The sequence below is a fragment of the Ictidomys tridecemlineatus genome, chromosome 12 (genome assembly GCF_052094955.1).
Source record: "Ictidomys tridecemlineatus isolate mIctTri1 chromosome 12, mIctTri1.hap1, whole genome shotgun sequence".
In the NCBI taxonomy this organism is placed as follows: Eukaryota; Metazoa; Chordata; class Mammalia; order Rodentia; family Sciuridae; genus Ictidomys; species Ictidomys tridecemlineatus.
The window spans coordinates 37,487,535-37,515,358 of record NC_135488.1 but is presented as its reverse complement, the minus strand read 5'-3'; the positions used below and the strand labels follow the sequence as shown (position 1 = coordinate 37,515,358).

At 43.1% G+C, this 27,824-nt stretch overlaps 1 protein-coding gene across 2 annotated transcripts in view; it reads right to left on the bottom strand.

The window, feature by feature from the left end:
* Positions 1-27,824, bottom strand: part of Vwa3b (von Willebrand factor A domain containing 3B) — a 176,867-nt gene that overhangs the window by 24,005 nt on the left and 125,038 nt on the right. For both annotated transcript variants that reach the window (XM_078028505.1, XM_040270772.2), the window contains exons 20-22: positions 27,246-27,364; positions 21,810-21,860; positions 11,074-11,275 (exon numbers count right to left, since the gene is read on the bottom strand). In XM_078028505.1, coding sequence (XP_077884631.1) covers positions 11,074-11,275; positions 21,810-21,860; positions 27,246-27,364 — 372 coding nt within the window. The remainder of the gene's footprint in view (positions 1-11,073; positions 11,276-21,809; positions 21,861-27,245; positions 27,365-27,824) is intronic.

The window sequence follows — 27,824 nt, the reverse complement described above, 5'->3', positions numbered from 1 at the left end:
TTTTTTTTTGTACCAGGGATTGAATCCAGACGGTGCTTAACCACCAAGTCACATCTCCAGCCCATTTTTTATTTTTTATTTGAGACAGAGTCTTGCTAAATTGCTTAGGGCCTTGCTAAGTTGCCAAGGCTGGCTTTGAACTTGGGGTCCTCCTGCTTCAGCCTAAATCTGATTTTACTTTTAAAGAAAAATATAAGTGGCTACTTATTTCTGATCGATTTATGTCACTACTCATGGCATTTTGCATCTAGCGGGCTGAATAAATAAGAAGAGACATTTTTTACTCTATATTGAGTCGCATCCCCAGCCTTGAATATCCTTTTAAATCAAAAAAGCCTTTCCCTCCAAATTGCCATGTCACAGAAACAGGGGTTTCCCATCCTAGATTTTTATCTTTTTTTCTTTACCATTACCTTACTAATTACTGAGTTTTTAAAAGAAATTAGTCCTCCATCTCAAGAGTACCCAGCAAGATCATTCTGCAGATTCTCCTCTTTGCAGACTATCAAATGCTCATTTTCTCCATGACACAAAGCCCAGCATAAAGTATTTCCATAGGCATTTTGATGCCACTTTTAGCAGTACTACAGCTGAATAACCACAGCTATGTATTTGCAGTGTTATATCATAAATAAAGTATTCAATGCATACTTTATGAGTTCATCTGCAGGCCCCCACTTAAGGAAGTCTCTAATTTATGAGGCAATTGACTATAAAAATTTAAATAATTTCAGGCAGTCTCAGAAACCACTTGCCACTGGATCATTATTCATGTTCCATACAATTTGGGTTCTGGTAATAAGTGGGCTCATTTCCATGGTGCCCTGACGTGCCTGTGACAGGGCTCTGCTGTAGCCATCCATCACTGGAATCTGTTTGGAGATGCTTTTCAGGTTCATTAGCGGAAGTGAGAGTCTGGTTTATTTCCTCAGAGGTGAAGATTCAGATCCAGGTTCTCGGAAGTGAAGAGCTAGTAAGCTGAGGGGTGAAGATCTCTTCAAGGACTTGTGGAATATTTTCAAGTCTTCAGCCTTTCATTGCGGTAGTCTCTGAAGCCGTGGGCAAACATGTATGAAGAACACTGCTCTTTGTTTGTGGTATTCCCAACTGGTCAGATTTTGCTTGGGCTCTTCCCAAGCCTGGAATTTGTCTCTTTTCTGAGGCAATCAGCATGTCACCAGTGGTGGATGGGGGTTGCTAGCTGTTTATTTTGGGGCTTTTATCAAGAGGGAAAATCCTAATCCCCCTTCTCCCTGTTGAAGATTGAGAAGGACCTACTGCAGTCTGAAAATGGCCTCAAGGGACAGGAGAAATGACACATTGCTGCCAAGCTGGCTGTGCCAGAGTTTGGGCAGTATCTTTTCAAATCTTCCCAGGTTTTTTTTTTTTTTCATCCCTGCAATATGCAAATGAGCAGACAAACTAAAGGATCTCTGGCTTCCTCTGATTCCGTCTTTCTGTCCAGGAGGCGCTGAATCTGCAGTTAGGCCATCTCTACAAAAGGCCCAGGGAAGCAGGAAGGCCACCCTCGTTTGCAGTTTCTACAAAGCGCGGGGAAAACATGGGCCAGAACTCTGCACACAAGCAGCACAGACTTCCCATCCTCCCAAGACAGGCCCACGCCAAAGTTTCCTCCCACCAGCAACTCAATGAGAGAGTCCATGTAGTCTCCAGTGAGATCATTTAGAATCTAGAACATGCCAAGTCAACAGCTGTTGCTTAAAAACCTCACTTTTACATAAGTTGACTTCCAAGACCACTTTGCTTCCTGGCACCAGTGTTCACATCAAAGACCAGCTAGCCAGAGAGGTACGGTTGGTCACCGAGGCCACCTGACAGCCTCCCTGTCTCCAAATAACAGCATGTTATTCCAGAAGAATGTCCAGACTGATTCCAGACCTGATTCCAGAAAGGGATCATCCCCCTTCAGGGTTCATCAGTATGCCAAGCTGCTTCTTAGAACCTATATCTAGATTCAGTTAAAGCTCCTTCTTAAAATGCTATGTGAGTATGCTCACATAATTTATTTAACTAGCCCTCTTTTATCTCTGGATTTCAAATATTGATTTTCTCAGTGTCCTAGCCAGAAGCTAACTGATGAGATTACTTTTTACATTTTCAGAATGTGTTAGAGGTACAAATCTGTGAAGTCAGTTGCCTGGAATAATAAGGTGTTTTTTTTTTTTTTTTCCTTCTATTGACTCACTTTCCAGTTCATCCACTATAGAACAGCCATTCACTCCAGACAGGCCTTTGCTCTGCTTGGACAATAACACTGCAAAAGTGTCTTTCTAAAGGGCTAGAGGTATCATTTCCCTCTCACCATTCACATACCTGTGAGTGTACCTGAAAAACGTCAGGACAGATTGTTAGGGCTTTGTACCAGTAACTTACATTCACTCTTTTTGGTTTCAGCTATTCTTACTTTGGGCAAAAATTCATTTCTGGTCAACATCACAGCAGGCAGCTGTGTGCAGAGAGCCATTCACTCCTTAATACACATTTGTACCACGGCATGATCAGTTGGGCTCCACCACCAATAAAGCAGAGGAGCCCAGGCAACCACGAGCCCAGTAGGGTTTTAATACAGTGATTGGTCCTGCAGAGAGAGACAAGAGGGGCCTCCCAGGATGGGGACATCTCATCAGGGCAGCTAGACATGCCAACCCTTCAGCCAGAATACTGACAGCTTTGTCCCTGAAAGATGATATTCTGCTGCTGTAAGTCTTGCAAAAGACATTGGAGGTATACAGCTCACACCAAAGAACACCCCCAGCCCAGTCCTTTCCTGCCGTAACTCACCCCACATACACACTAAACAAAACACTGTACTGAAAAAAAAGAAATCCATGAAGACAAGAATCAGAAAAGAGAGAGACAGAAAGACAGAGAGAAATAAAAATGGCTGTCCTAAAATAAGCTGACATCTCTTGAGGCTTAGGCACCTGAGAATAACTACAAACCAGTTCAGTGGGGAAGTCACATGATGGGGAGATGCTGTCCTCTGGGTAATTTGATTTAGCCTTGTCTATAAAATTCAGAGAATCCAATTCACTTCTGTGCCAGATTTAATCATCAGGTGATGAATGGTGGGGCTCCGAACAATGTCACCCTTTTTTCATTTCATTGCTTCATTTCAAGGTCATGCCCCTGGGTTTGCATTAGTGAAGACAGTGATGTTACTAAATGTTTAAAATTTCCCATTGGGTAAGCACTAAGCTTCCATGCTGGGTACAGAACACATTTCTTTGATTTAACTCCAACTAGACCTTGGCTCAAAAAATCACATTGAGAAACTACTACTGCATTATTTTTCCCCACCCCATATCATTGAACTCCACCGCACACAATCCCCAAGGTGTCTTAACACCAAAAACAGCTTAATACTAATGCTTCCATGTCCACGTGTTGTCCTATGAGCAGTAAAGTCTATGACTGCTTTAATTAAGATGATGCGTGCAGAGTCAGGGCTGGGGCCGCTGGGAAAGGTGACCACACTGCTTGTGAGTCCAAGGCTGAAGGGAACACTTCTTCCCATGCAGCAGCCTCGGTCACTTAGCCTTGCTTTAGAAACCAGAGGGGAGTTGCTTTAGTGGAGCTGTTTCTTTTCACATCTCCTCAGGGAATTTAGAAAATAAGGTGTGAGCAATGCACCCTCGCCTTCCCCGAAGTCTCCACTGCCCTCTCCAGGGGCTGTTTCCGGGGACCAGGGGCGGTGCGGGGTCTGGGGAGCAGACGTCACCATGCTGAAAATAAAAAGGCCAAGCAGATGTGAAGAGCGACTTGGGGGACTTTTATGAAAAGATGGAGATTTCTTGATTGCTCTTCAGGGAAAAAAATCAAAGAGAAAAAAAATCTGAAATATGAATGGGTAATACTGATAATGACTGAAGATTTGGAGATTTGGATGTTCCTGATGCAGGTATCCATTTCTGCGACTGCAGAGATAAACAAAAGTCACCTGTTGGAGCCACTTTGGTGTCACTGCCTGAAAGGTGGACCACCACCAGACACCTGGGGACCCCTGAGGCGTGCGGAGATATGCATTCATACCTCACATGAGACGACAGCATGCCTTGCTCTGTGGCCCCGGAGGCTGGCCCGCGAGGACCATACCCCACTATTTCCCCAGCCAGCTGGAGTCTGGAAGGGGGCAGCCAATGTGAGGCACTGGCAGAGATCAGAAAGCAGGAGGAGGAGAAAGATCAGGGTTCAGGTTTCCTTCGGCTCCCTGCTCTTTGTTCTCTAGGACTTTCTCTTGCCCCTGAAGGTCACCCTGGCGCTCTCTCTCAGGGTTCCAGTGACTATTTCCTTCTACTCCTTCAACAACTTTCTGCTATTGCCAGTTTCCGGGTGCCCCAGTACCCCCCGCTGATTGCCTTGGACCTTCCTCCACCTGTCAATCAGATGCAATCTCCAGCTAGGAGGGGCACGGAGCCTTCAGCCGCAGAATGCAAAAGCAACCTGGCTGCTGCTTTTGCCACCTCGGAGATCCCCAGAGTTGGTACCCATCTTCCTGCTCCTGCGCAGGTGGGTACTAAACAGAAGACTTTTCAAATACAATTTGTGGGAATTTTTCTTCCCTTCCCTAATTTCCCACAGTGACAGGAGCTCCTGAGCAGGACTGTCTCTTTAAATCTCTAGCTCATACAGCACAATCGTGAGGTCAGAGGTATTTTCTCTTTGACATCCATTCTTTCTAGGATGGCAATGTCATCCGTGCACAGATTTGTGAGCCCCTGTCCTCACCCCAGAGGTCTTACTCTGTCAGAGAACAGTTCACAGCCACTAGGGAGCTGGTCTTCCTACCAGATCTGGCTGTCAGCAGAGCAGACTGAAGTGTTCGCTTAGGGAATGAGGGAGGCTGACTTGGAGGTCAAGGGTGATTCTCCTCCACTTTGGTCCAATTGCTATTTTGAAGCAAATATCACAACTGTAGAGAGTCTGACTTCATTTAATATAATTCAAAGAAATTTCATTCTAATCTCCCCAATTAACATTCTCTCATATGCACAACGTCAAGGTCACAATCCAGTATAATATTCTCACGTCCAAAGTGTATCTCTTCTTTCTCCAAGTTCCAACCCACCCAGCCTCAAACACCCCCCTTCCCTATGTGCGTTTTCTCCCAACACTCTTTCTCCTGGGTAGTTTTTCATGGGGCAGAGTGCCCAATCCACATTCCTCAAAGTCATGGACTCCAGACGCCTCACTGGTCATGGCTTTGAGAAGCAGACACATGCAGCCAGCTGTACGGGGTACAGTTCCAAGGCCTCCTTCACGGTGGCCTGCAGCTGCTTACAATTTTAAAAAGATCTTCTGCATCCAGAATTTCCGAGGTGATCAAAGGCATGGGTGTAGAGAGGACTTTCTTGGTCTGGATTCTGTATGATTTGTTCCGGAGGACAATCCATATTTACTGAGAAAATGTTTGGGACAGCACAGCTGGCTGCCCTAGACCAGGCTCCCTGGGAGACCGGGGAAAGGTTAATGATAATTTACAGATGCCCTTCACTGCTCAGCTGTGAGGGTGAGATCTGTAATCATGGCAACCAGAGGGGGGCTAGCAACAGGAATTTGCAAGGAGAATTTTAAAAATTTAGACTTATACTTTTCCCTTCTGTGATGTGATCGGTGAGCACCTGTCAGCAGGGATGCCCTAAGACCAGTGGACTATGGAAACAGGGAAATCATTCCATAGCCAAGCATGGAATGTGCTCAGTGTGGGGGCACCTGCAGAGCAGGTGAGAATGATTCTCACCTTAGGTCTGGTCTGGGGCCAACCAGTGCCCCTTGATGGAAACCTGAGAGTTAAAAGCAAGCCAGGGCCATCTGCACGAGACATCTGAAGCCACAACTCCTTCCCACCTCTAGACTTCACTGATGGAAAAATCATGGTGCTGTCCCAAACTCGGGAGCCAAAGAGGCAACTTGTTGGGTGCCAACATTACTGCAGAGGAGGGTACCAGAAAGCCTCCAATGACCCAACTCCATGGTGCACCCTGGGGTGATGCAAATGCAGCGACCACAGCCTTCTGGACCCAGCTGGGTGTTTCTGATGGGATCCCACTCCAAAGGCACTTTAATCTATCTTTGCTGCACATTATAAATAAACTCTAGGGGGTCTCTATGGTTAACAAGGTTTCTTCCTCTCCAACATTTGATCATTTATCAAAATCTTTTTGCCTTGGTGAAAAGAATTTAAAATGAGACTATATTAATATATGAATGAGTTAAAAATGACGTGCATCTCTGCATCTGTGAATTTTTGCACCCTGGGATTTTAAAATGCCTTGTAGTTTTGAGCTTTGGTCCCACCAAAGTTTTTCACTCTGGAAATTGACCTGTTCATGGGTCATGAAAATAAATCAGGGGTGCCTGATAAAAATGTAATTCAGGCTGGGTCACGGTGGCACATGCCTGTAATCCCAGTGGCTCAAGAGGCTGAGGCAGGAGGATCGTGAGTTCAAAGCCAGCCTCAGCAATGGCGCGGCACGAAGCAACTCAGTGAAACTCTGTCTCTAAATAAAATACAAAAAAGGACTGGGGATGTGGCTCAGTGGTCGAGTGAGTTCAATCCCCAGTACCAAAAAATAAAATAAGGAAGAAATGTAATTCAAAAATCCCAGAATATATCACACTGGTCAAAAGGAAGATTGGTTTAAATCTTCCCTTGAAGAAGGTGGCAGTGGAAAGAACTCTGAAGATGGGCTAACAAAGACAACCCCTTTATTCACTTCCTGTGGACAACTGTCCTGGCTTGTGGGGTTCACCCTGAGCAGATGGAAGGGGGGTTGGATGCCCGAAGCAGGGAGAGGGCAGAGAAAGGAGAGTGTTAGTCTCTGGCCAAGAAGTAGCTAGGGCAGCAGTGGACCTGGGATGTCACTGTACAAACAGAATGCCTTGTCCCACAGTCACCTACTTCTCAGGGTCCTGCCACCCCTTTCTCCTTGCCTACCCTAAGAAGATCTGGAAATAAAGCTCTTGGCTTCCTAGATTGGCTTCCTTGACTCCCACCTCCTTCTCCACTTACTGCAAACTGCTTCTGCTCCCACGATGCCCCTGACGTTCTTCTGGCCAGCATCGTGTGTGAGCTTCCTCTGGACAAACTGAATGGCTTTGAGACACCGTTCGGGATGGCTTTTCCACAGTCCCTCAATACCAACTTGCATAATGGAAACGGCCATCATGGCGTGTATATGCAGAATGCATTTCCTGTTGGTGCTTAACGCGGTCCTAAGCTCAGGATGTGGTTTGTCGAATAGCCATCTTTCAGGTTGGGACTTAGAATTTCCTATTTCACATACGAGGAAGCCTCGAGGTGGACAGGGATTAAGTCACATGACCAGAAGGTGGCAGGGCAGAGACTGGCTCAAGTCTGTCTGACCCCCCACACCCGACTCCCAGCCAGGTCCTCAGCGGGATCACACCGCAGCTCTCTGCTCCTCTAGCTTTTCTGTCTTGGTCCCTCCCAACTGTCTCCTCTTCCTCTCTCGCACCTCAGAGGATTTCAAGCTAATCCGCAGCTCGGGCCTCTCTTGGGAGCTCCCAGAGTTCTGCCATTGGCCTTCCCACCTGGATGCCCTGTCGACACCTAAGAATCAACAGGACCAAGAAGAATATCCCGTTCCTAATCATCTCCCCTCCTCCTTGTGCCTCTTCCTCTCGGTTTGTCCTTCTTTGACTTCCTGAAATCCCCCCGAGTGCCTGGGTAGTGCCTCCCGCGGGCTCAGGCTCTGGGAGGGAGGACCTGAACACCCGGCCTCGCGCTCATCCTAGTGGAGAAGAAAGACCACAGACAAGTGTGTCCCTGACGCTGGGTAGTGAAATGTGCTGGAAAGTCAACAAAAACGAGGTAAGGGTGACAGAAGGACGAGGTGAGGACATGGGCTTCCCGGGGAACAATGGCCTTAGTGAGGAAGTGGTTAACAGTGACTGTCCTCCAGTGTCCAGGACAGACACCTTCCTGGACACCCTGGGCTTCACCTCTGGCTCACCTGACACTTCTGGCTTTCCAGAGATGCGTGGTTCTTTACCTGTCCCTTCCACTGCTCCCCCTTGGCTCAAGGACTCAACACCTCCACTGGGAGCGTGGTACATGGTTTTGGTCTCTTCCCTCTACACTGGGCCTCTTCTCACTGCCAAAGTAACCTCCTGGAGACGCGAATCTGTCGGAGTCTTCCATCTGCTGAAAACCCCTGCCTGGGGATCCATTCCTAGGCACAAGTCTCTGATCCTCACAGACAATTCCAAGCCCCCGCCGCCATCTTCCCTTTCCTATCTTTTCTCCAGGTGAACGTCCCATCTTCTTCCCTACCCCCCACCTGCTTTGCACAGGCTGTTCCTTTCACTCAGAACATCTTCTACACCCCAACCCCCAAGGCCTACAGAGCTTTCCAGAACAGACTGGATGACCTTCACCCTGGAAGCTTCCCTCGACTCCCAGTCAGAACTGGTGGTGTTCCCATCTGCCTCTGCTGTCGCACTCACAACGCTCAAGGGCTTGGGTTTGGCTCCTTCCATACCCTTGCTGGTGCCTACTGAGGCTACTCTTGGTGCGACGGGTACAGCTGCAAATTGGGCCAGACAAGGGCTCAGCCCTCATGGCAGTGATGCTGTATGCTAATACGTCTCCTCGACTGGGCTGGCCCACATCTCCAGTGTATTTTGTAAGTAATACACAGTATCACTCGGGAGACCCCAAGGAGGGAGAGAATAAAACAGGCTCCTTGGCCTGGGTTCACCTGGGCCATGCATGGAATCTTATCCACGGCAGGGAATAACCACTTTTTTTTAACAAATATTTTTGAAGGCAGGGTGTATGGAAATTGCTTTGATTCCCACATTGTGGAAAGGGAATGCAGAAACAGAAAAACTAATTTGATGAATTCACATCCTGTAAACATTGAGCTTTGGACGGCCCGAATTCTAAACAAGTTCAGTAGAACACACTATCTTTGTTCTGAGTCAGAGGAGGCTTTTTTTTAAAAAAAAAAAAAACTCCATTTATAACACTTCCTATTTGAATATCTAATAGAAAGCAGAGATAAAAGAATAATGCTAGAAAAATTTTTGTTAGGTCGTGGTGTCTTCACAGTTCAGCAGTGGACCAGTAATGGTCTGTCCATTACTGTGGATTTAGTATGTTGTGTTCTCTGTGCCCTAGGTACCTGGAATAGTGCTTCGAACCTTGCAGGCACTCATTAATATTTTAGTGAGTAAATGAAAGAACTAACAAAGTTGGGCACGGCGGCCCACGCCTATCATCTCAGCGGCTAGGGAGGCTGAGGCAGGAGGACCACAAGTTCAAAGCCAGCCTCAGCCAAAGCGAGGCACTAAGCAACTCAGTGAGACCCTGTCTCCAAATAAAGTTCAAAAGAGGGCTGGGGATGCAGCTCAGTGGTTGAGTGGCCCTGAGTTCAATCACTGGTAACCCCCACACAAAAAAAGAGCAAACAGACCAGGGGATACGTGAGTGAAGAGCATATTTTGAGGAGAGGCGGGTAATTCCCTTAGGTGTCTCTGGGGCCCTGAGATGAGCAAGGCCCATAGGAACAGAAATATCTGGAGGCATCCCATGGTGCCTTTCAAGGAAACACTGAGTAATTCTTTAAGGGAGTCACTTTCTCAGAATAACATTGATGGACACATAATGATCTATGATAAAATCTTAGAGGTCTACGCAGAAGAGACAGCTTTTTATACTGGAGGGGAGATTGTGATTTGCACAGGGAAAAAAAGTAAAATGAAAGAAAAACTAACAGACAAAACAAAAGACCCAAGACAGCAAACACAGAAGTCGAACTCAGGAAAACCCGCTTCACCTGGCAAAGGCTGAAACTGAGAGGATGAAGCCCAAAGGTGAGCTCTTTGGGAATGAATTTCAGACTATTGTAGGGGGAATACCAAAAAATTATCTAGGGTTCAGTAAGATGTTAGATGGATTTTTTTCCGTGTCCATAGACCCAAACACAGTCAGAAAAGTGTTCATGCCCTTCACTCGGGAATCCCTCGCCTAGAATGTAACCTAACAAAATAACCCAACTATGCAAAACCCAGGAGGCATAAAAACATGAGAGAGAGTGGAACACTGGAAACAACCCCAACGGCCAACGTTCAGTGAAGAGTTAAATACATCAGGGTGTAAACACGCCGTGGAGATATGACGGAACACCAAACATGCCCATCTGAAGATTTAGCATTTAAAAAAAAGAAAACTTATGAAGTTAGGCTTAAGTAGAAGCAACATATAAAATGATTGTAGATATTCTAGCTCAATCTACATAAAAACACATTTTTGAGGAGGAAAAAAGATAAAAGGAAATGCTCCAAAGTGGTACTCAGACAGCAGTTGGATTAGAAACTATTTTTCCTTTTTTAGATTTATTCTAATAGCAATAATAATAGTAATTGCTAACACTTATGTGGGGCTTTCAGTACTGAGTACTTGACATGCTCATTTTATCCTCATAATGACCCTATGTGGCTTGTATTACTACTCCTATTTTTATAGATAAGAAAACTAAAGTTTAAAAAGACACAGTGACTAGCCAAGAACACACAAAGATTAGGTGGTAAATTTGATGGTGGGCCTTTGTCTCACTTTTTTTTGATACCAGGGATTCATCTTGGGGCACTCGACTACTGAGCCACATCCCCAACCTTATTGCATGTCATTTAGAGACAAGATCTCACTGAATTGCTTAGTGCCTCACTAAGTTGCTGAGGCTGACGGTGACTTGTGATCCTCTTGCCTCAGCATCCTGAGCCACTGGGATGACAGGTGTGCACCACCGCACCTGGCAGAGTCCAGGATTTTAATCATTACATTATACTTCCATTTAGTTTGGGTTTTCAAATTAAAAGATGTGCTGTCTTAAAACATAAGACCACATTAAAGTCAAATGACATTTCCTTTATGATTAAAAGGTAGTGAGATCTTAGCTGGACTGGCTCCGACTCTCTGAGAAGTTGGTATGGTGGAGGGTGGGAGAGAGAGGGAGGGCCAACATGGGAGGCCCCTGACATGGGACGGGCAGGGAGGAGGCCATCTGGAGAGCTTGCGGCACCCACCTCAACCAGTGACTTGCTTATGCAGCTCTTCTTGGCCGCCCCCTGCAGCTCCATGGCCTGCTGGATATACATTTTTCCAGCCAGGATCTCATTCTCCAGCATTGACAGTTCTTTCAATGAAATGGGCCAATTCAACCGTTCCAATGCCTTGTTTAAAGCCGTCTTGTTTTCCAAGTATCGTATTGGTTTGTTTGCATCTAACCTAAAAGCCAAAAAAAGAAACAAAAGGAAAAGAAAATGACTATAATAGAGAAAAATAGGATAAGATGGTTTCCTCAGTCAACTCTCAGATTTCAGATGACAGAGTCACAGCCGTGCCCTCCCGTCTATTAGGACTTTGGTAGCTGGCATAGGTTGAAACAACCACCTCCGTGAATCACTGGAGGTGCTTTTGCCCATCACCTCGTTTTAAAGAAGTTTGATAGACATGAATTTTTTCAGTAACATTTCCCAGAAGATTGGAGCCTATTCTATTCTCCCTAGGCCTAACATTTGTTAGAACCAAATATGAGATTCAAGGAGATTTCACCCAACCAGGCATAGCAGTGACTCTGGAAAACAAAACAAGGCAAAGCCAAACAAAACCCAAATATTTGCTACAGTGCAGTAACTCTGCTAGCTCATTCTAGCTCTTTTAATCTTTGTTCTTCCATGTAAGCCTAAATATGCCTCAACTTTCTGGCTAGGCTGTTTGATAGACAAAGAACAGAAGACACATTTTTTGAGCTGTGGGTCTCTGGGTAAAGCTAGCATGGAGTATGGCCTTGCTCCTGGTATCTATTTCTAGTCGCTGAAGCTTCTGAGTCAGATGCTCCTGACGGAAGAGGGGTAGGGAGAAAGACATTTCTTAATCCCCACTCTCTTACCTTATCCCTTTAGATGGCAGATGTTGGGGGAGTGCAGTCTAAACTCAGCTACAGGACTCAAGTCTGCAAACTAAACTTCTCTCCGGCAGACAACACAAAATTCTTATTAAAACTCTAAATTAGACTGATATCAGTAAGATGGTAGAATAAGAAGCCTGGAGCCCTTATTGCCACACAGAGACACTGACTTAACAATGTACAGACCAAATTGGTCACAGCATCTCAAACAAGTACAAAGCCCAGAGGTGTCTTATCTAAGTGGGACAGAAAATTCATTGCATTATCCCCAAACAGTGCAGAATAACTGGAAGAATTCTCCCAAATTCTGCCTTCTCCCTGGGAAGGGAGAGTGGAATGTGCATCCAAAGTTCTTGTCTTCTGGGGTTCTGTCTAGAGAACTAGTTTCTGTCCTGTTTAACGTGGAGGGCTGAAGGTAACGGTGGTGGCATGTTTCAGATGCCAGGTTGGAATCTGCCACAGCATCAGAGACACAGCAGTACTTGTGACACGCATCATGGGGAGCAAGAGATCACAGATCACAAAATCCTGAGGAAAAAATAGGAGCAAACTTCTTTAATTGGGAAATTATACACACAAGACCAGAAAATACAAATCTCCAGAAAGGGTTTGGGAGACCCTCAGGATCTTCAGCTAGGATGGCTGGGAAAGACCTTCCCCTCTAAGAAGCCAGCCTATAAAAACTAAGAGAGGTGTCTTTTAAATTATTTTCCGAGTACTCTAATGTCAACTAAAGATCACAAGGCATGCAAATATACAGGGAAACATGGTCCAATCAAAAGAATAAATAAATCTCCAGAAACCATGACTAAAGAAATGGAGATACCTGACAAAGAATTGTAAAAATATCCTACCGATGCTTCATGAGCTAACAGAGAAAGCAGACAAAGTAAATCAGAAAAGCGATATGTGAACAAAAAGAGACTTTAAAAATAAAGAACAAATTGAAAATTCTGAACTGAAGAATACAATGGAACTGAACATTTTACTAGAAGCGTTCCACAGAAAAGAACATCAGTAAACTTTAATAAATTTTAAGTCATTAACAGCTGTGTATCAACAGAGTGAAACAGCAACCTACAGAATGGGGTAAAATGTAGGTAAATCATGTACCCAAGACTTGGTTAATATCCAGAGTATATAATAAACTATAACTCAACCCAATTTTAGAAGTGGGCAAGGGACTTGAATAGACATTTCTCCAAAGAAGATACACAAATGGCCCAAAGGCATATGAGAAGATATTTGACATGTCGAATCATTAGTGAAATAAAAGTGCAACCACAATGAGATGTCACCTCGCACCCACAAGGATGGTCACTATAAAAGTGAAATCAGACTGAAAATAACAAGAGCTGGCAAGGAGGTGGGGTAATGGAGACTCATGTACCGTTGATGGGAACATATCATGGTCCCATAAGATTACATCAACTAGGGACGTTCATCATCTTCATTTGTGTAAGCAGGTGCTACAGTGTTTCATCAATGGTAAAAACATCTACTGCTGCTTTTCTCAGAATATATCCCTGGTGTCAAGTGACACATTAATGTATCAGGTAGTTTTTAAAGGAGGAAAAAAAATATTATTTCCTAACTTTAGATAAAGGAATTTAACTGTCAAAACTTTTAAAGGCATGAAAAAGTTATATGGTGAAAATACTTAAAATTTCCATATCTGGTAAATATCCTGCATACAGACTTCATTCATTAATTTATTCAGTAAGTATTTACTGCAGGCCTGTGCTGTGCCGGGCAGAGCGTGTTGATAGACATGAGGTATTTCTCTGATGAATAAATAGCTAAACCAGGCCCTACGACGTTCAGAGTCTGGGGAGGGAGGGGAGGTAATGGGAAATGAAATCATCCAAATTATGCTATGTGCATAATGAACCCCACTTTTATGTATAATTATAATATTTTTAAATAGAAGGGAGACCGGTAGAGTAGAGGAAGGGGATCAGGGGGAAGGTGAAATGGAGGAGAAGGAGAAGTACTGAGGAATGAAGTGGAGAGATGAAATGGGGAAAAGTATGTTATGTGCACACATGAATATTCACAGTGAACCCTGATATTCTGCGTAATTATAATGCACTAATAAAAAACATAAAATTTTTTTAAAAACCCAACAATTTACTGATGGGAAGAGACTATAATAAGCAAGGAAATACAGAAGATATGTAATTATAGATCATGACAAATGGTAAGAAAGAAATAAAGAAATATTGAGAGGGGGAGAGAAAGAGTGCGTCAGGATGAGAGTGAGCTAGGGTGATCAGGAAGACTCTGATGAAGTGACAGTACAAAGAGCCTGTCACCCAGACAGTGTGGGAGGGGACATTCTAGGCAGAGGGAATAGCATGTGTGAAATGAAGAGAGATCAAACAAATCTGTCAGTTTTCACAAACCAAGACAGAGAACCTCGGCATATGTGAATACAGTATATAAAAACCTGGGTTTTGAAATGGTGCTAGAAGAAGGGCTTCTTTAATGAACTATTTAGAGCTGTAGGGCAAGGCAGGCCTGGGAGAGAATCCGGATACCGTTAGCTATCAGCCGGGCGACTTTGGGAACATGACTTAATTTCCCTGCACCAGGGATTCTTAAGCTTTATCTCAATTCAGAATTGTCTGAAGGGCATCTTCCAACACAGATGGCTGCACCCCTCCCCTCTGCTAAAGTTGGGGCTGATACCCCTCACATACAGGTGTCACAGGAGTGACATGACACAATGGGAGTGAGGTGCTTCCTGGAAGGCCTGACACACATCTGGTGCTCAGTGAGGTCGTGGCCGAATAGGATCTACACATCTCTCCTACCTCCCTTTCTACAGTCCTGGGTCAGGCTGAAGGGATCTTTCTGCCTGACATTTCAATCCATTCTCAACACCAATTTCCAGAACTCTGAATGTCTCTGTTTTCTTCGGTCTTGAGTCACTGTCTATCCACCCAGTGTGACTCTGACAAGGCGCGAAACTCCTCAGGGCAGACCCTCACCTGATCCTGCTTTCATTCTGCAGGCCCACAGGCAGCCTTCAGGGAAGGTAAAACCAGATAATCTATGAATTATGAAGGTTAAATAAGGAAATGACAAGTATCAGGGGGCAGCAAGCACAGAACTCACTTAACGCCTTGCTTTAGAAAGTGAGAAGTGAAGTGAGCTTGTGGAGGATGGCAGAATAAGAAAAATCAAGATCTAGGCTCTCTACCAAAACTAGTGAACCAGCTGTAACTCAGAATCAACCATTTTGAAACTCGTGAATCTAGTTGAATACCTGTAGCATCCAGAGGAGTGAATGCTTGATGAAGAAAGAGGCTGGTGTTTCAGGAAATCTCTGCCCAGTCACTGGCTGAACACAGAGAAAACGGAACAGAGACTTCTCTGAAACACACGTGACAAGGAATGTGATTTTTGTAAAACTTGTTTGGAAAAACACTTACTAGACAACCAGATCATTTCATTAAGCAACGAGGCAGATTCTGAATTCCAGAGGTATCACATTACAATATCCAAAATGTTCAATTGTTAACTAAAAATTTTATCAAGAAACAAGAATTCTTATGTCCTATTCATAATAAAACAAAAACCTGATAAAAAGGTTGATGTTTGCTTTACTTATCAAAGATTTTAACTTAACTGTCTTAAATGTGCTCAAAGAGATGAAATAAACCATGAGAAGAGAACTCAAAGAAATCAAGAGAATGGTGTCTGAACAACAAGAGAACAGAAAATATAAGAGGAGGTAAATAGAAATAGTGAAGCTGAAAAGTAATAGCTGAAATAAAAAATCCATTCAATAGCAGATTTAAGTAGGCAAAAGAATCAGTGAACTTACGGGAAGATTGTGATAACCAAGCTTGAGAAGCAGCAAGAATAAAGAAATTAAGAAATATGAACAGAGTCCAAGGAACCTTGTTCCAAAAAGTGACAAAAGGGGAAGGAATAAGACACTTGAATATACATTGGTTGATAGCTTCCCAAATTGGATGAAAGATATAAATTTACACAACCTAAAAAGTTCAGCAAATTTTAAGGGGTATAAATACAGAGAGACAAAGACAAAGAAAATAACTTTTTTTTTTTCTTTTTTTGGTGCTGGGGACCAAACCAAGCGCTGTACCACTGAGCTATACCTCTAGTTCCCAAAAACAGAATCCTTAAAGAAACAAGAAAAAGTGACTTGTCATAAATAAAGAATCCTCAAGAATATTAACATTTTATTTCTCATCATCATCTGTAATAGCCAGAAGGTAACAGGATGATCTATTTAATGTACTGAAAGAAAATCCAGGAATTATATATCAAACAACACCATCCTGCAAAAATGAAGACAGAACTGAGACATTCACAGATAAACAAAAGCTAGGGGAGTTTGTTGTTAATAGACTTTCTCTACAAGAACGCTAAAAAGAACATTTCATGCTGAAATAAAAGGATACTAAGCCATATAAAAAAATAAACATGCCTGGTAAAAATAATGACATATAAATATAAAAGCTAGTATCGTTGTATTTTGGTATATAACTCTTTAAGTTTTGTATATTATTTAAAAGACAATAACACAATAATAATTATAACTCTATGTTAATGGATACACAATATACAAGAGGTAATCTGTGGAAATAACTAGAGAAAGAGAGGGCATGAAGTGACAGAGGAAGAGAGTGAATGTCTGCTATTGAAACTAATTAGATATTGACTCACACTCGAGGATTATGAATGTTTAGTGTTAACTGTGATCCCCAAGGGAACTACTAAGAAAAACTAAAAAGTACACAGAAAAAGAAATGAATAGCGATCAAAATAGTAGACCAGAAAAATATAAATATTGGAGCACAATAAATGATACATCCACACATAAAGAAATAGCACAGAAGTCCTCCTTTATTAGTAAACACTTTAAATGTGATGGATTAAACTCCCCAATTAAGAGACAAAGATTGGCAGAATTTAAAAAAAAATGACCCAACCGAATGCTGACTAAAGGAAACTCCCTTTAGAACCAAAGACACAAATGGGTTGAAAGTAAAAGGATAGAAAATGATATTCTGTGTAAACAATAATCAGGAGTGGCCCAGAGTGACTAAACCGTTACTAGACAATAGAAATTTAAAGTCGTAAACTGTTACAACAGGCAAAGGATAATATTTGATATTGATAAAAATATTAAATCAAGAAGATCTACAAATTATAAACATATCATACAACCATTAATAGAGCCCACAAATAAGTAAAGCAAATCTTGACTGAATTAAAGGGAGACAGACAGTTTGTACAAAAATAGCTGGAGACTCTTTCTAGTAATGGATAGAACATCTAGACAGAAGATCAAAAAGGAAATTATAGATTATAAAACAGTATAAATCAGTTATACAACAGACATATACAGAATACCTCATACAGTAACAGCAGAACATATATTCTGAAGTACACTTTTAATATTCTCCAAGGGCATACCATGTATCAATCCATGACTATTCTCAAAATGCTTTAAAAGATCAAAATCAGGCCAGGTATGGTGGTGCATGCCTGAAATCCCAGAAATTTAGGAGGCTTGAGGCAGGAGGATTGCAGGTTTGAAGCTAGCTTTAGCAACTTAGCAAGGCGCCCTAAGCAATTTAGGAAGATCCTGTCTCAAAAAAAAATAAAAAGGGCTGGGGGTGTGGCTCCATGGAAAGCACCCCTGTGTTTAGTCCCCAGTACCAAAACAAAGCAAAACAAGATCAAAATCACAAAAGTATCACAATGGAATAGAACTAGAAATAATAGCAAAGAGAGAGCTGAAAATTTGGCAAATACATAAAAATTAAATATCACAAAGAACAACAGGTCAAAGAGGAAATCACTTGAGAAATTAGAAAATACTTTGAGATGAATAAAAATTAACACACAATATACCAAAACTTATGCTATACTGTGCTCAGAAGGAAAATTTTGGCTGTAAATACTGCATTAAAAAAAATAACAGATCTCAAATAAACAGCCTAACATTATACCTTAAGGTCCCAGAAAAAGAGAAAACCAAACCTAAAGTCAGCAGAAGAAAGAAACAGGAAGAGTAGAGCAGACACACATATACAGATACAGTTAGACAACAGACATAAAAGTTACAAAAATTAGAAGGATTGTAGACTATGAATGGTTATACACCAAAAAATCAGATAAATGGACAAATCACCTAGATATACAGATGACCAAAACTGACCCAAGAAGAAACAGATAATTTCAATAGCTTATAATAGTTAGAAACATTGAATGAGGAATCAACCCTCCTCCTCCTCACCCACAAGAAAGGGAAGTCCAGACCAGATGGCTTCGTGGGAAAGGTCTATCAAACATACGAAGAAAAATGAAGAAAATATGAAGAACATGAAAATATGAAGAAAAATGAACACCAGCCCTACTTAGACTTTTCAAGAGAATAGAAAAGAGGGAACACTTGTCAGTCGCCATAGAATTAACCCTGATCACAAATTGAGGCAACGATGCCAAAGACAACTTCAGACCATTTTCCTTTATGCATGTAGAAACACTATAATATAATTTCCTTAACAAAACACTAGCCAATCAAACCCAACAAAGCAGTCAAAGGAGTACACACCAGGACCACGTGGGATGTGTTCCAGGAATGCAAGGGTGGTTCAACCTAAGAAAACCAATTACTTTACTACATCCCATCAATAGGCAAGGGGTAAAATACCAATCCTCTCTGTAGCTGCAGAAAAAGCACTTAAAATTAAACACCACATTCATGATAAAAACTGTCAGCAACGGGCTGGGGATGTGGCTCAAGCGGTAGCGCGCTCGCCTGCCATGCGTGCGACCCGGGTTCGATCCTCAGCACCACATACCAACAAAGATGTTGTGTCCGCCGAGAACTAAAAAATAAATATTAAAAACTCTCTCTCTCTCTCTCTCTCTCCCTCCTGTCACTCTCTCTTTAAAAAAAAAAAAAAAAAAAAAAAAAAAACTGTCAGCAAAGCAGAAATGAAAGGAAATTTCCTAAACATAATAAAACATTACATTCACCAGGTGAGGTGGCACACACCTGGAATCCCTGTGCTTTGGGAGGCTGAGGCAGGAGGATCAAAAGTTCAAAGCCAGCCTTAGCAACTTAGTGAGGGGCCCTAAGCAACTTAGTGAGACTATGTCTCTATTAAATAAGATATAAAAAGGGGTGGGGATGTGGCTTAGTGGTTAAGTGGCCCTGGGTTCAATCCTCAGTGCAAAAACAAAAACTTTACACTCAGTGGTGAAAGAAGACTGAACTCAGGAGCAATATGAGAATGTCCCCTTTCATGGCTACTTAATGCTGCACAGGATTCTAGCCAAATCAATTAGATAAGAGAAAGAGAGTCCTCTAAATTGAAAAAGAAGAAGCAAAACTCTATGTGTACATGGCATGTTCCCATTTACAGAGAATCCTATAGAATCCTGCACCTGCAAAACATGGAGACTAATAAATTCAGCAAAGTTGCAAGGTGAAAGGTCAAACCACAAATATTGGTTGTGTTTCTGTACACCAGCAACGAACAACCAAAAACTAAGAAAATGATCCCATTTACAATGGAATCCAAATGAACAAAATAACAAAGATGAAAGTCTTACACACTGAGAACTACAAAACATTGCTAAGGGAAAATTACAGACCTAAATAAATGAAGAGACATCCTGTATCCATGGGTTAAAAGCCCTAATATTGTTCAGATCTCAATACTTCCCAAGACTCCCCAAGCAAATTGATTACAGATTCAAGTAATCCTTATCAAAATTCCAATGGCTTTACTTTTTTTCCAGAAATAAAAAGTCCAATCATCAAACTCATATGGACTTTTGAGGGCCCCTGAATAGTCAAAACAACTTCAAAAGAGAAAATAAAGTTGAAGCGCTCATATTTTCCAATTTCAAAGTGTGCTGCAAAGTTACAGAAATCAAAACAGTGCCCTACTGTTATGTTTTATGCTTTATGCCCTAATGGCATAAAATCAGACATATTGACCAATGGCATGGAATAGAGTCCAGAAATAAACTCAAATGTTCATGGCTAATTGAATTTTGACAAGGATACCAAGACCATTCAGGGAGGAAAGAAGGCTCTTAAAGAGCACTGGGAAAACTGGATAGCCACAGTAGGAGAGTGAAGTCAGGTCCCTGCCTCACTCCATCTACAAAACTGCACTAAAAATGGGCTGATGACCTAATGTGAGAGCTAGAACCATACACAAGAAAACAGTGGGGTCTCTTCATGACCTCGGATCCGGCAGTGGATTCTCAGGTAAGACAGCAAAAGCATAAACAACAACAGAAGAAAAATAGATCAGTTGGATTTCAAATGATTAAAAGCTTTTGGACATAAAGAGGTGCGGGAAGCCGTCCGTGAGTATATGAGGACCTTCTCTTGGCAAGGCAGCCAGGAAGACGGAGCCTGGCATTGGGAACTTTCCATGGCTCTCCCGTGCAATAGATTGCCAATGCACATGACCTTTCCCTCCACTCTGCTAGGGAGGTTCCTCATAGTAGCTCCAGAGATGGGCGTAACCCACTAGAACTGAACAGCCCACCTTTAACCTTTTTTTTTTTGGAAGAACATTCTATAGAATCTCTTTGATGTCTCCTGATATAAATAAGGCAGACACGGGCTCCATCTTGGTGTAGAAGCTTGATCCCTCTGATCAGCTTGCCCGTCCTGCACCCGCTTTGAAACTACTTTCTGTGTTCTGTGGTTTTTCCGCTGTTTTTTATTTCCCTTAGCTTTTGTTTCTCAGCCAGCCCAATCCACCAAGGGCAACCCCATTCCCACCGCCCACAAGGGATATAGGCGGGAAAAGGGTTTAAGATGAACATGAAAATACAAACTACTGAGTGGGAGAAAATATGGGAAAATCCTACTTCTGATAAGTGCTTAACATCTAGAAGACTCACACCTCAACCACCAAAATATGACCTGGCTTAAGAACGGGTAATGGACTTGTGTGGACATTACCAAAAATATGCAGATGGACAAGAATGTAAAAAGACATTCAGGATCATTGGTCATTAGAAATGTCTGTTAGAGCCACATGGTCACACATAAAACCCACTAGGATGACTTTAAATGTTTTTGTTTTTGTTTCAAGGAAAGCGGCCAGTGCTGGTGGGACATGCCTGTAGGCTGCTGGTGGGGGTACAACATGGAGCAGTCCCTGGGGGCAACAGCTTAGAGGCTCCTCAAAATGTTAAGCATAGAAGTGCCACGTGAGCAGCAAGTCCGCTCCTGGCCATATCCTCAAGAGAAATGAAAACATGTTCCCATAGGGACGTCTACACAAGGACATTCATAATGTTATTTATGACATTATTCATAATAGCCAGAAAGTGCTAACAACCCAAACTCCCACTTATGGAAGAATGGACAGGCAAACAGAGCTGTGTGTGTGTGTGTGTGTGTGTGTGTGTGTGTGTGTGTGTTTTCAATACGTGTGTGTATTCAGTCCCTGATGCATGCTACAGCTTGGATGAGCTTTGAAAAACATCACGTTTCCACATTAACTAAGTAAAATAAGCAGACACCATGTCTCCTGCTGTATGATTCCTTTCTGATGATTCATCCAAAGAGGCAGATTCGTAGGGACAGAGAGCAGACTAGTGCATACCAGGGGCTGGGGAAGGGGTCGTGGGCAGCCATTGCTTCATGGATACCAGGTTTCACTGTCTGCAGTGATAAAAAGATTCTGCACCTAAAGAGGTGGTAGTTTGCCCAACATTTTGAATTCTCTCTATACCACTGAATTATACACTTCAAAATTATGGATTTTTACTGACCCGAATTTCGTTGAAATTTTTTTTTTTAAGTGAGGAGGGAATAGAAGGGCTTACTTTTGTTTTTCCTCTTGAGATAATGCTTGCCAAACGATTTTATTCAAGCGCCTGTTTAAAAAACAACAACAACAATTTAGAAGCAATAATACATTTCACGGCAAAAGTCTGGCCCCAGGATCTAAAGGGCACTGCGTGGGGACCCCAAGCCCAGCCCCATCACTCTGGACTCTGCCAACGTCATCTTAAAAAAACTGGGCGTTGAGAGTCTCCCTCCCTCTGCACTGGTGCAGAAGCCTCCAGGCTCTGCGGCGATCCCACCAAATATTAAAGAATGGCTCGGCTCAGCTTAATCAGAGTAAGTGCAAACAAACTGGTCCTCATCATGTCTGCATTAACAAGTTTCCAAACATCCTAAGGAAAAATGACTGTGCCTCATCTTGCCTCTGTAGATTCTTCCACTTGGAATTTCAGAGCAAAAGGGTTGTAAGTAAGGATGGGGACACAGGTTAGCTTGACCCCCTGTGCTCTGGGTGAGGCCACTGACGGGGACCCACAGCACACGGCTCATTCACGTCCACATGCTGAGACCAAAGCCCATCACCGATGGTGTCTTCAGAGAGGAACTGTCAACCCAAGAGCAAAGGAGGAGGTTGCAGCCAGTGGTGTTCCCGTCGGGTAGTTCCAGCTGGTCTCCTTGTTACTAATCAGTGATGCTTCATTCCAAGGGTCTCACCCAGCTCTGTGTCCTTATGTTATTACCCCCAAAGCAGGCTTTGTGGGCTGCAGGGCATAGAACCCTGACCGTGAGGAGAGTCTGGATTCCACGAAAAAAAAAAAAAAATCTTCAACATAAGGAGGTGGGGGAATGCCACTGGAAGTGTTACTCTTCTAGCCACAGGAGCCAGCACCTATGGAGCAGGGTTCTGAGAACACACCTCAGGCAGAGCTCTCTTGCCCTGCTTGCCCATCTGGAGGGCAAAAGAGGGGGACAGGGCAAAAGAGTTTGGGGGTGGGCATAACCTGGGACAGAGTTCACTTAGCATCTCCTCTTCCTGGTCATGTGGCTCTGGGCAGTGCCCAACTTCTTTGTCAAATGGGGACAGCAACAGTTAGAACTCCTGGGGTAGCGGTGGGGACTCCCTGAGGTAGCTGAGCACAGCACAGAATCACGTGGGACAGGATTCTATGTTGTGCTCTGTAAGTAGGTGCTCTGTAAGTGATAGCGAGAGAGGAGGAGGGAATGTGCCCACTCTGTGCTTCTGTCCCACCGAAGTATTCTGGTTCTTTGGGGTCAATTTGGAAATTGGGTTTCTTTAATCACGTGGTTCCTGTAACAATAATCAAGGCTCCCGAGACTTATGGAAAAGATTTATAGTATGCATTTTGTTGTGCTCTTATTTAAAAGAAATGTTCAACCCCCTCTTAAATCTCCACTTGAAAGTGGGCTCAGTGTGGTGGGGATGGGGAGTGGACAAGGGCTCCCGCCCAGCACGGGCCTGGGCTGGGAGCTCCATATCCATCCCTGTGCTGCTGGCTGAGCCCACGGGGCAGAACTTTTGAAGATGTTTTCTCGTCAATAAAACAAGGATACCATTACTTGTCCTTGGCACTGAGAGGCTGAAGTGAGAGATTTCTGATCACCTATGAAGTGACCAGAAATAACTCCATGTCCATTGTTCCCAGGTTCCAAAGAAGGGCCAGGCTTGGAAACTTGCAGACACCATTGGTGAATGTGGATCCGATTAGCTAGCGCATGTCCCGAATTTTAATTCAACCCTTTAGGAGAGGTTTTTTCGAGAGCACATCACCTAAGCAAGAATTCATTTATATTTCATATACACCTTATACATACAACCTGAAAGTAACCTGACAGAATATTTTAGTGTTCCTGCATTTTGGCTCTGATCTTTCATATGAGACCAGGTGTGAGATTTTCCATTTTGGGCATCATATGGGCACTTAAGACTTTTTAGATTTTGGAGCATTCTGGATTTTGGATTTTCGGAGCGGAGATGTTGAACTTGCAGTGACTGAAAGGTTTTTCACTCAGAAGTAGGAAACGGGATGAATCATTACCACATCTGTACATCTGGGGGGTTTTGCTTTTAAGAAAGAAGCACATTTTTGCTCGGGAATGGGGCGTCCCTGTCCTTCTTGAAGCCTTGGGGAAAATGTGAGCCCAGTGGGAAGAGCCTTGTGACAAGGACAGTGCATGCATTCATGGTTACTTTATGATCACCAGAGTCGGGGAAGGAAAGGGGGAAGTAATTCACATTAATTGCTCTTTAGATATGATTTACATCGGCTTGTGAGAGCCCTGTGAGATGAGTTCTCTTGTAAATAAGGAATCTGAGGCTCACGAATGTCATACACTTGCCCGGCATGAGCATCAGGGCTCTGAGGGAAACCTACAGGCTCTGTCTGACCCCAAAGCTCCAGCTGGTGGCCGGGCGCCAGGCTTGCACAGACTGGTAATTATAGGACACAAATATCTGAATCACACAAGAAAACAACATTAGAATTTGAGTGGTATTATGATGTTACATTTGGAATACTTGACTTTGAAAAATTATAACAACTGAACTGGAATTATATCAAATTTGAATTAAATGGTCAAATATACAAACACCTGCAAGGAGGAGCAGATAAGGGGGAAACAAGGTTGGCCAGCCCCTGGCTCTGGAGCTAACAGCCCCGGGTTAGGAGCGGAGGTGGTCAGCAAGCCTGAGGACTGGGCAGTAGCAGTAAGTCCCCTGAGGGCCACATGCAGGTGGGCAGTAGAGAGGGCCTGTGGAATGGCCCCTCCGAGGAGGTTATGGGTGCTGAGGCAAGAAGGATGGGGGGGCCCAGGGCGGGACAGCAGCAAGGCAGGAAGAGGAGCTAAGTTCCTGAAGGCCCTTCGGAAAATGCCCGAAGGAAGCATCAGAGCCATGGGGAAGGGTGAGCCTTGGAATAGCCTGTCCCACCTGTGACAGAAAGGTGGAGGGCAGGCTGAGGTGCCTCCTTAATCCAAACATCCCCAGTCCAAAACCTGCCCACCTTCCCCACCTGACACCACAGTGGAAAATATCCAAACCACTAAACTCTTGTGCACAGAATAATTTTAAATATTGCTCAAAATTACCTCCCAGCTGTGTATATATGGCGTTTATGAAACCTAAGTGAATTTTATTTGCACGTGGGTCTTCTCCCCAGGATAGCTCATGTTACATAGGGAAATATCCAAAATCTGGAAAAAAGAATCCCAAATCTGAAATACTTGCGATCCTAAGCATTTTGGAACAGATGCCCTCAACCTGAGCTGAGGAGCCCACGGAGGCCACTGATGGAGCCCACATGCCATGGCCTCGATTCTTAAGGGAGGCCCAATGGAAGAGGCTCCAGTTGGAGGGGGCTTGGAGAGGCCTGTGACGGACATGGTAGGCCAAGGCCTCTTAGTGGGATGGATTGGCACTCCCTGTAGGCAGGAGTCAAGCTCTGTACTTTCTTCTTTTTTTAAAAAAAAAAAAAATAATTATGTATATTATTTATATTTTCTGTGAAGGGATACATACATTTTTATATATTAATTTAGTGGTATTTATTTTATTTCTGACTTTTAAAAAAATTGTTCTTTTTAGGTATACATGACAGTAGAGTGCATTCTGACACATCATACACACGCAGAACGACTTCCCATTCTTGTGGTTGAACATGATGTGGAGTTTCACTGGTCGTGTGTTCATACACAAACGTAGTAAAGTGATATCTGATTCATTCTACTATCTCTCCAGTCCCCATCCCTTCTCCCTTCCCTTCATTCCCCTTTGTCTAATTCAATGAACTTCTATACCTCCTTTCCCTTCCCCCTTATTATGGGTTAGCATCCACATATCAGAGAGGGCATTCAGCCTTTGGTTTTGGGGTCTGGCTTATTTCACCTGGCATGATAGTCTCCAGTTTCACCCATTTACCATCAAATGCCATAATTTCATTCTTCTTTGTGGCTGAGTAACATTCTGTTGTGTGTAGACACCACATTTTCTTTATCCATTCGTCTATTGAAGGGCACCTAAGTTGGTTCCATAGTTTAGCTATTGTGAATTAAACTGTTACAAACATCGATGTGGCTGTGTCCCTGTAGTATGCTGATTTTAAGCCCTTTGGGTATAAACCTAGGAGTGGGATAGCTGGGTCAAATGATGGTTCCATTCCTAGATTCCTGAGGAATCTCCATACTGCTTTCCAGACTGGTTGCACCAATTTGGAGTCCCACGAGCAATGAATGAGTGCCTATACTTATTTTGAACACATAGTAGGCCCACCACAAAATGACTAGAGATTAATAAATGCTGGCCTGGCTACATCATTGACTTTTGTGTTTTTATTTCATTTTTTCTCATATGTAGTAGAGAAAGAAAGAAAAATAAAAAACAAAAAAACAAGAGCCCAGCTTCCAGAAGGAAGAGCAGTCTTGCCTGAAGAATCTGGGCACAGTCCAGGTCTAAGAGCTGTGTATCAAGGATTAATTCTATGCTGGGGTGGAAGATGGCACTGTTGAGTCAGCTTGGTCATCTTGAACTTGATACAAAAAGTTTTTGTTTTTGTTTTTTTTTTGTACCAGGGATTGAACTCAGGGGCACTCAACCACTGAGCCACATCCCAGCCCTATTTTTTATTTTATTTAGAGACAGGGTCTCACTGAGGTGCTTAGCGCCTCGCTGTTGCTGAGGCTGGCTTTGAACTCATGATCCTCTTGCTTCAGCCTCCTGAGCCGCTGGGATTGTAGGCGTGTGCTACCGTGCCCGGAGGTACAGAAAGTTTCAAATAATAATCTATTTGTATAGAGTTGTCCCTCAGTATCCATGGGGATTAGTCCCAGGACCTCCTGCCTACTCCCAGACACCAAATCCAAGGATGCCCAAGCCCTTCCATAAAAAGACATACCCAGTATGTCCACGGAGCCTATCCACAGTCTCCTGTACACTTAAAATCATCTCTAAATTGCCTATAATGCCAAACACAGGGTAAATGCCATGTAAATAGTTGTTCTGTGGGCATTGTCTGAGGAGTCATGACAAGAAAAGCAAGTCTATTCATGTGCAGCGCAGATGCAACTTTTTTCTTTTGCATATTTTCAATCCATGGGTCATTGAATCAGCCAAGGCAGACCCCCACAGATAGGGAGGGCTGGCTCTGTGATCTTCCACAGTCATTTTACAGAACGTTAGATGTGGAAATGACCCAATTCACTGGGCCAAGAGGAAAAGCTAACGGAACATGAGGCTTCTGTCGAGGCTGGAAAGGGAAGATGGTTTCTTGAGAACTCTTGGGAACATTCGGGTACATAAGAAGCCCCTACATAGCTGCTTATTATATGAATGTTGGATGATTTTTAAATAGCTGCTTCAGATTAAAAACAAACAAAAACTCAAGCCGAACAAGGGCACGCGAGAAAAAACAGGCTGAAACAAATTCCGCGTCGGCTGAAGAGCGGTCGGGACTAGTACTCACTTTTCATAGGATTTAATGGCCTGCTCCACTTTCTGCTTGTAGATATTGAGCTTGACTCCTTGGGGATTGATCAGTGTCATCTTATTCGTGTCGTTGCACACGTGTGCCAGAGGAAATACCTACAGGCCGAAACCAAAGGAAAGCAGGTGTCACTTGACAGGTCCCCACGTGCCTGCAGAGCTGGAGCTGCAGGGCCGTGGGCAGTTTTTCCAACTATAAAATCAACAACTTGTAAATGTAGAAAAGTGGAAGGTGGAGGGAGTCATGAACCATAAGGATCAGATGTCATTGCTAACTTTTCCCTTCCAGGTCTTAAAACTCTATATTTTAAAACTACATTTTTAAAACACCACATCATCACAACACCCAAATCTCTTCAGGAAACCCTACTTAGCATTGAGTATGATTTCCAAGAGCATCTATCAAGTTGGAAAGAGCAGGCAATAAAAAATAGGACTCCTTAAATATACATAATTATTACATGTTCATAAAAAATTTGAAAAAATTATTAATAATTCATTATTATTGTTGTATTATTGATACATATTATTAATGCAATAATAACAATGTTAATATTGT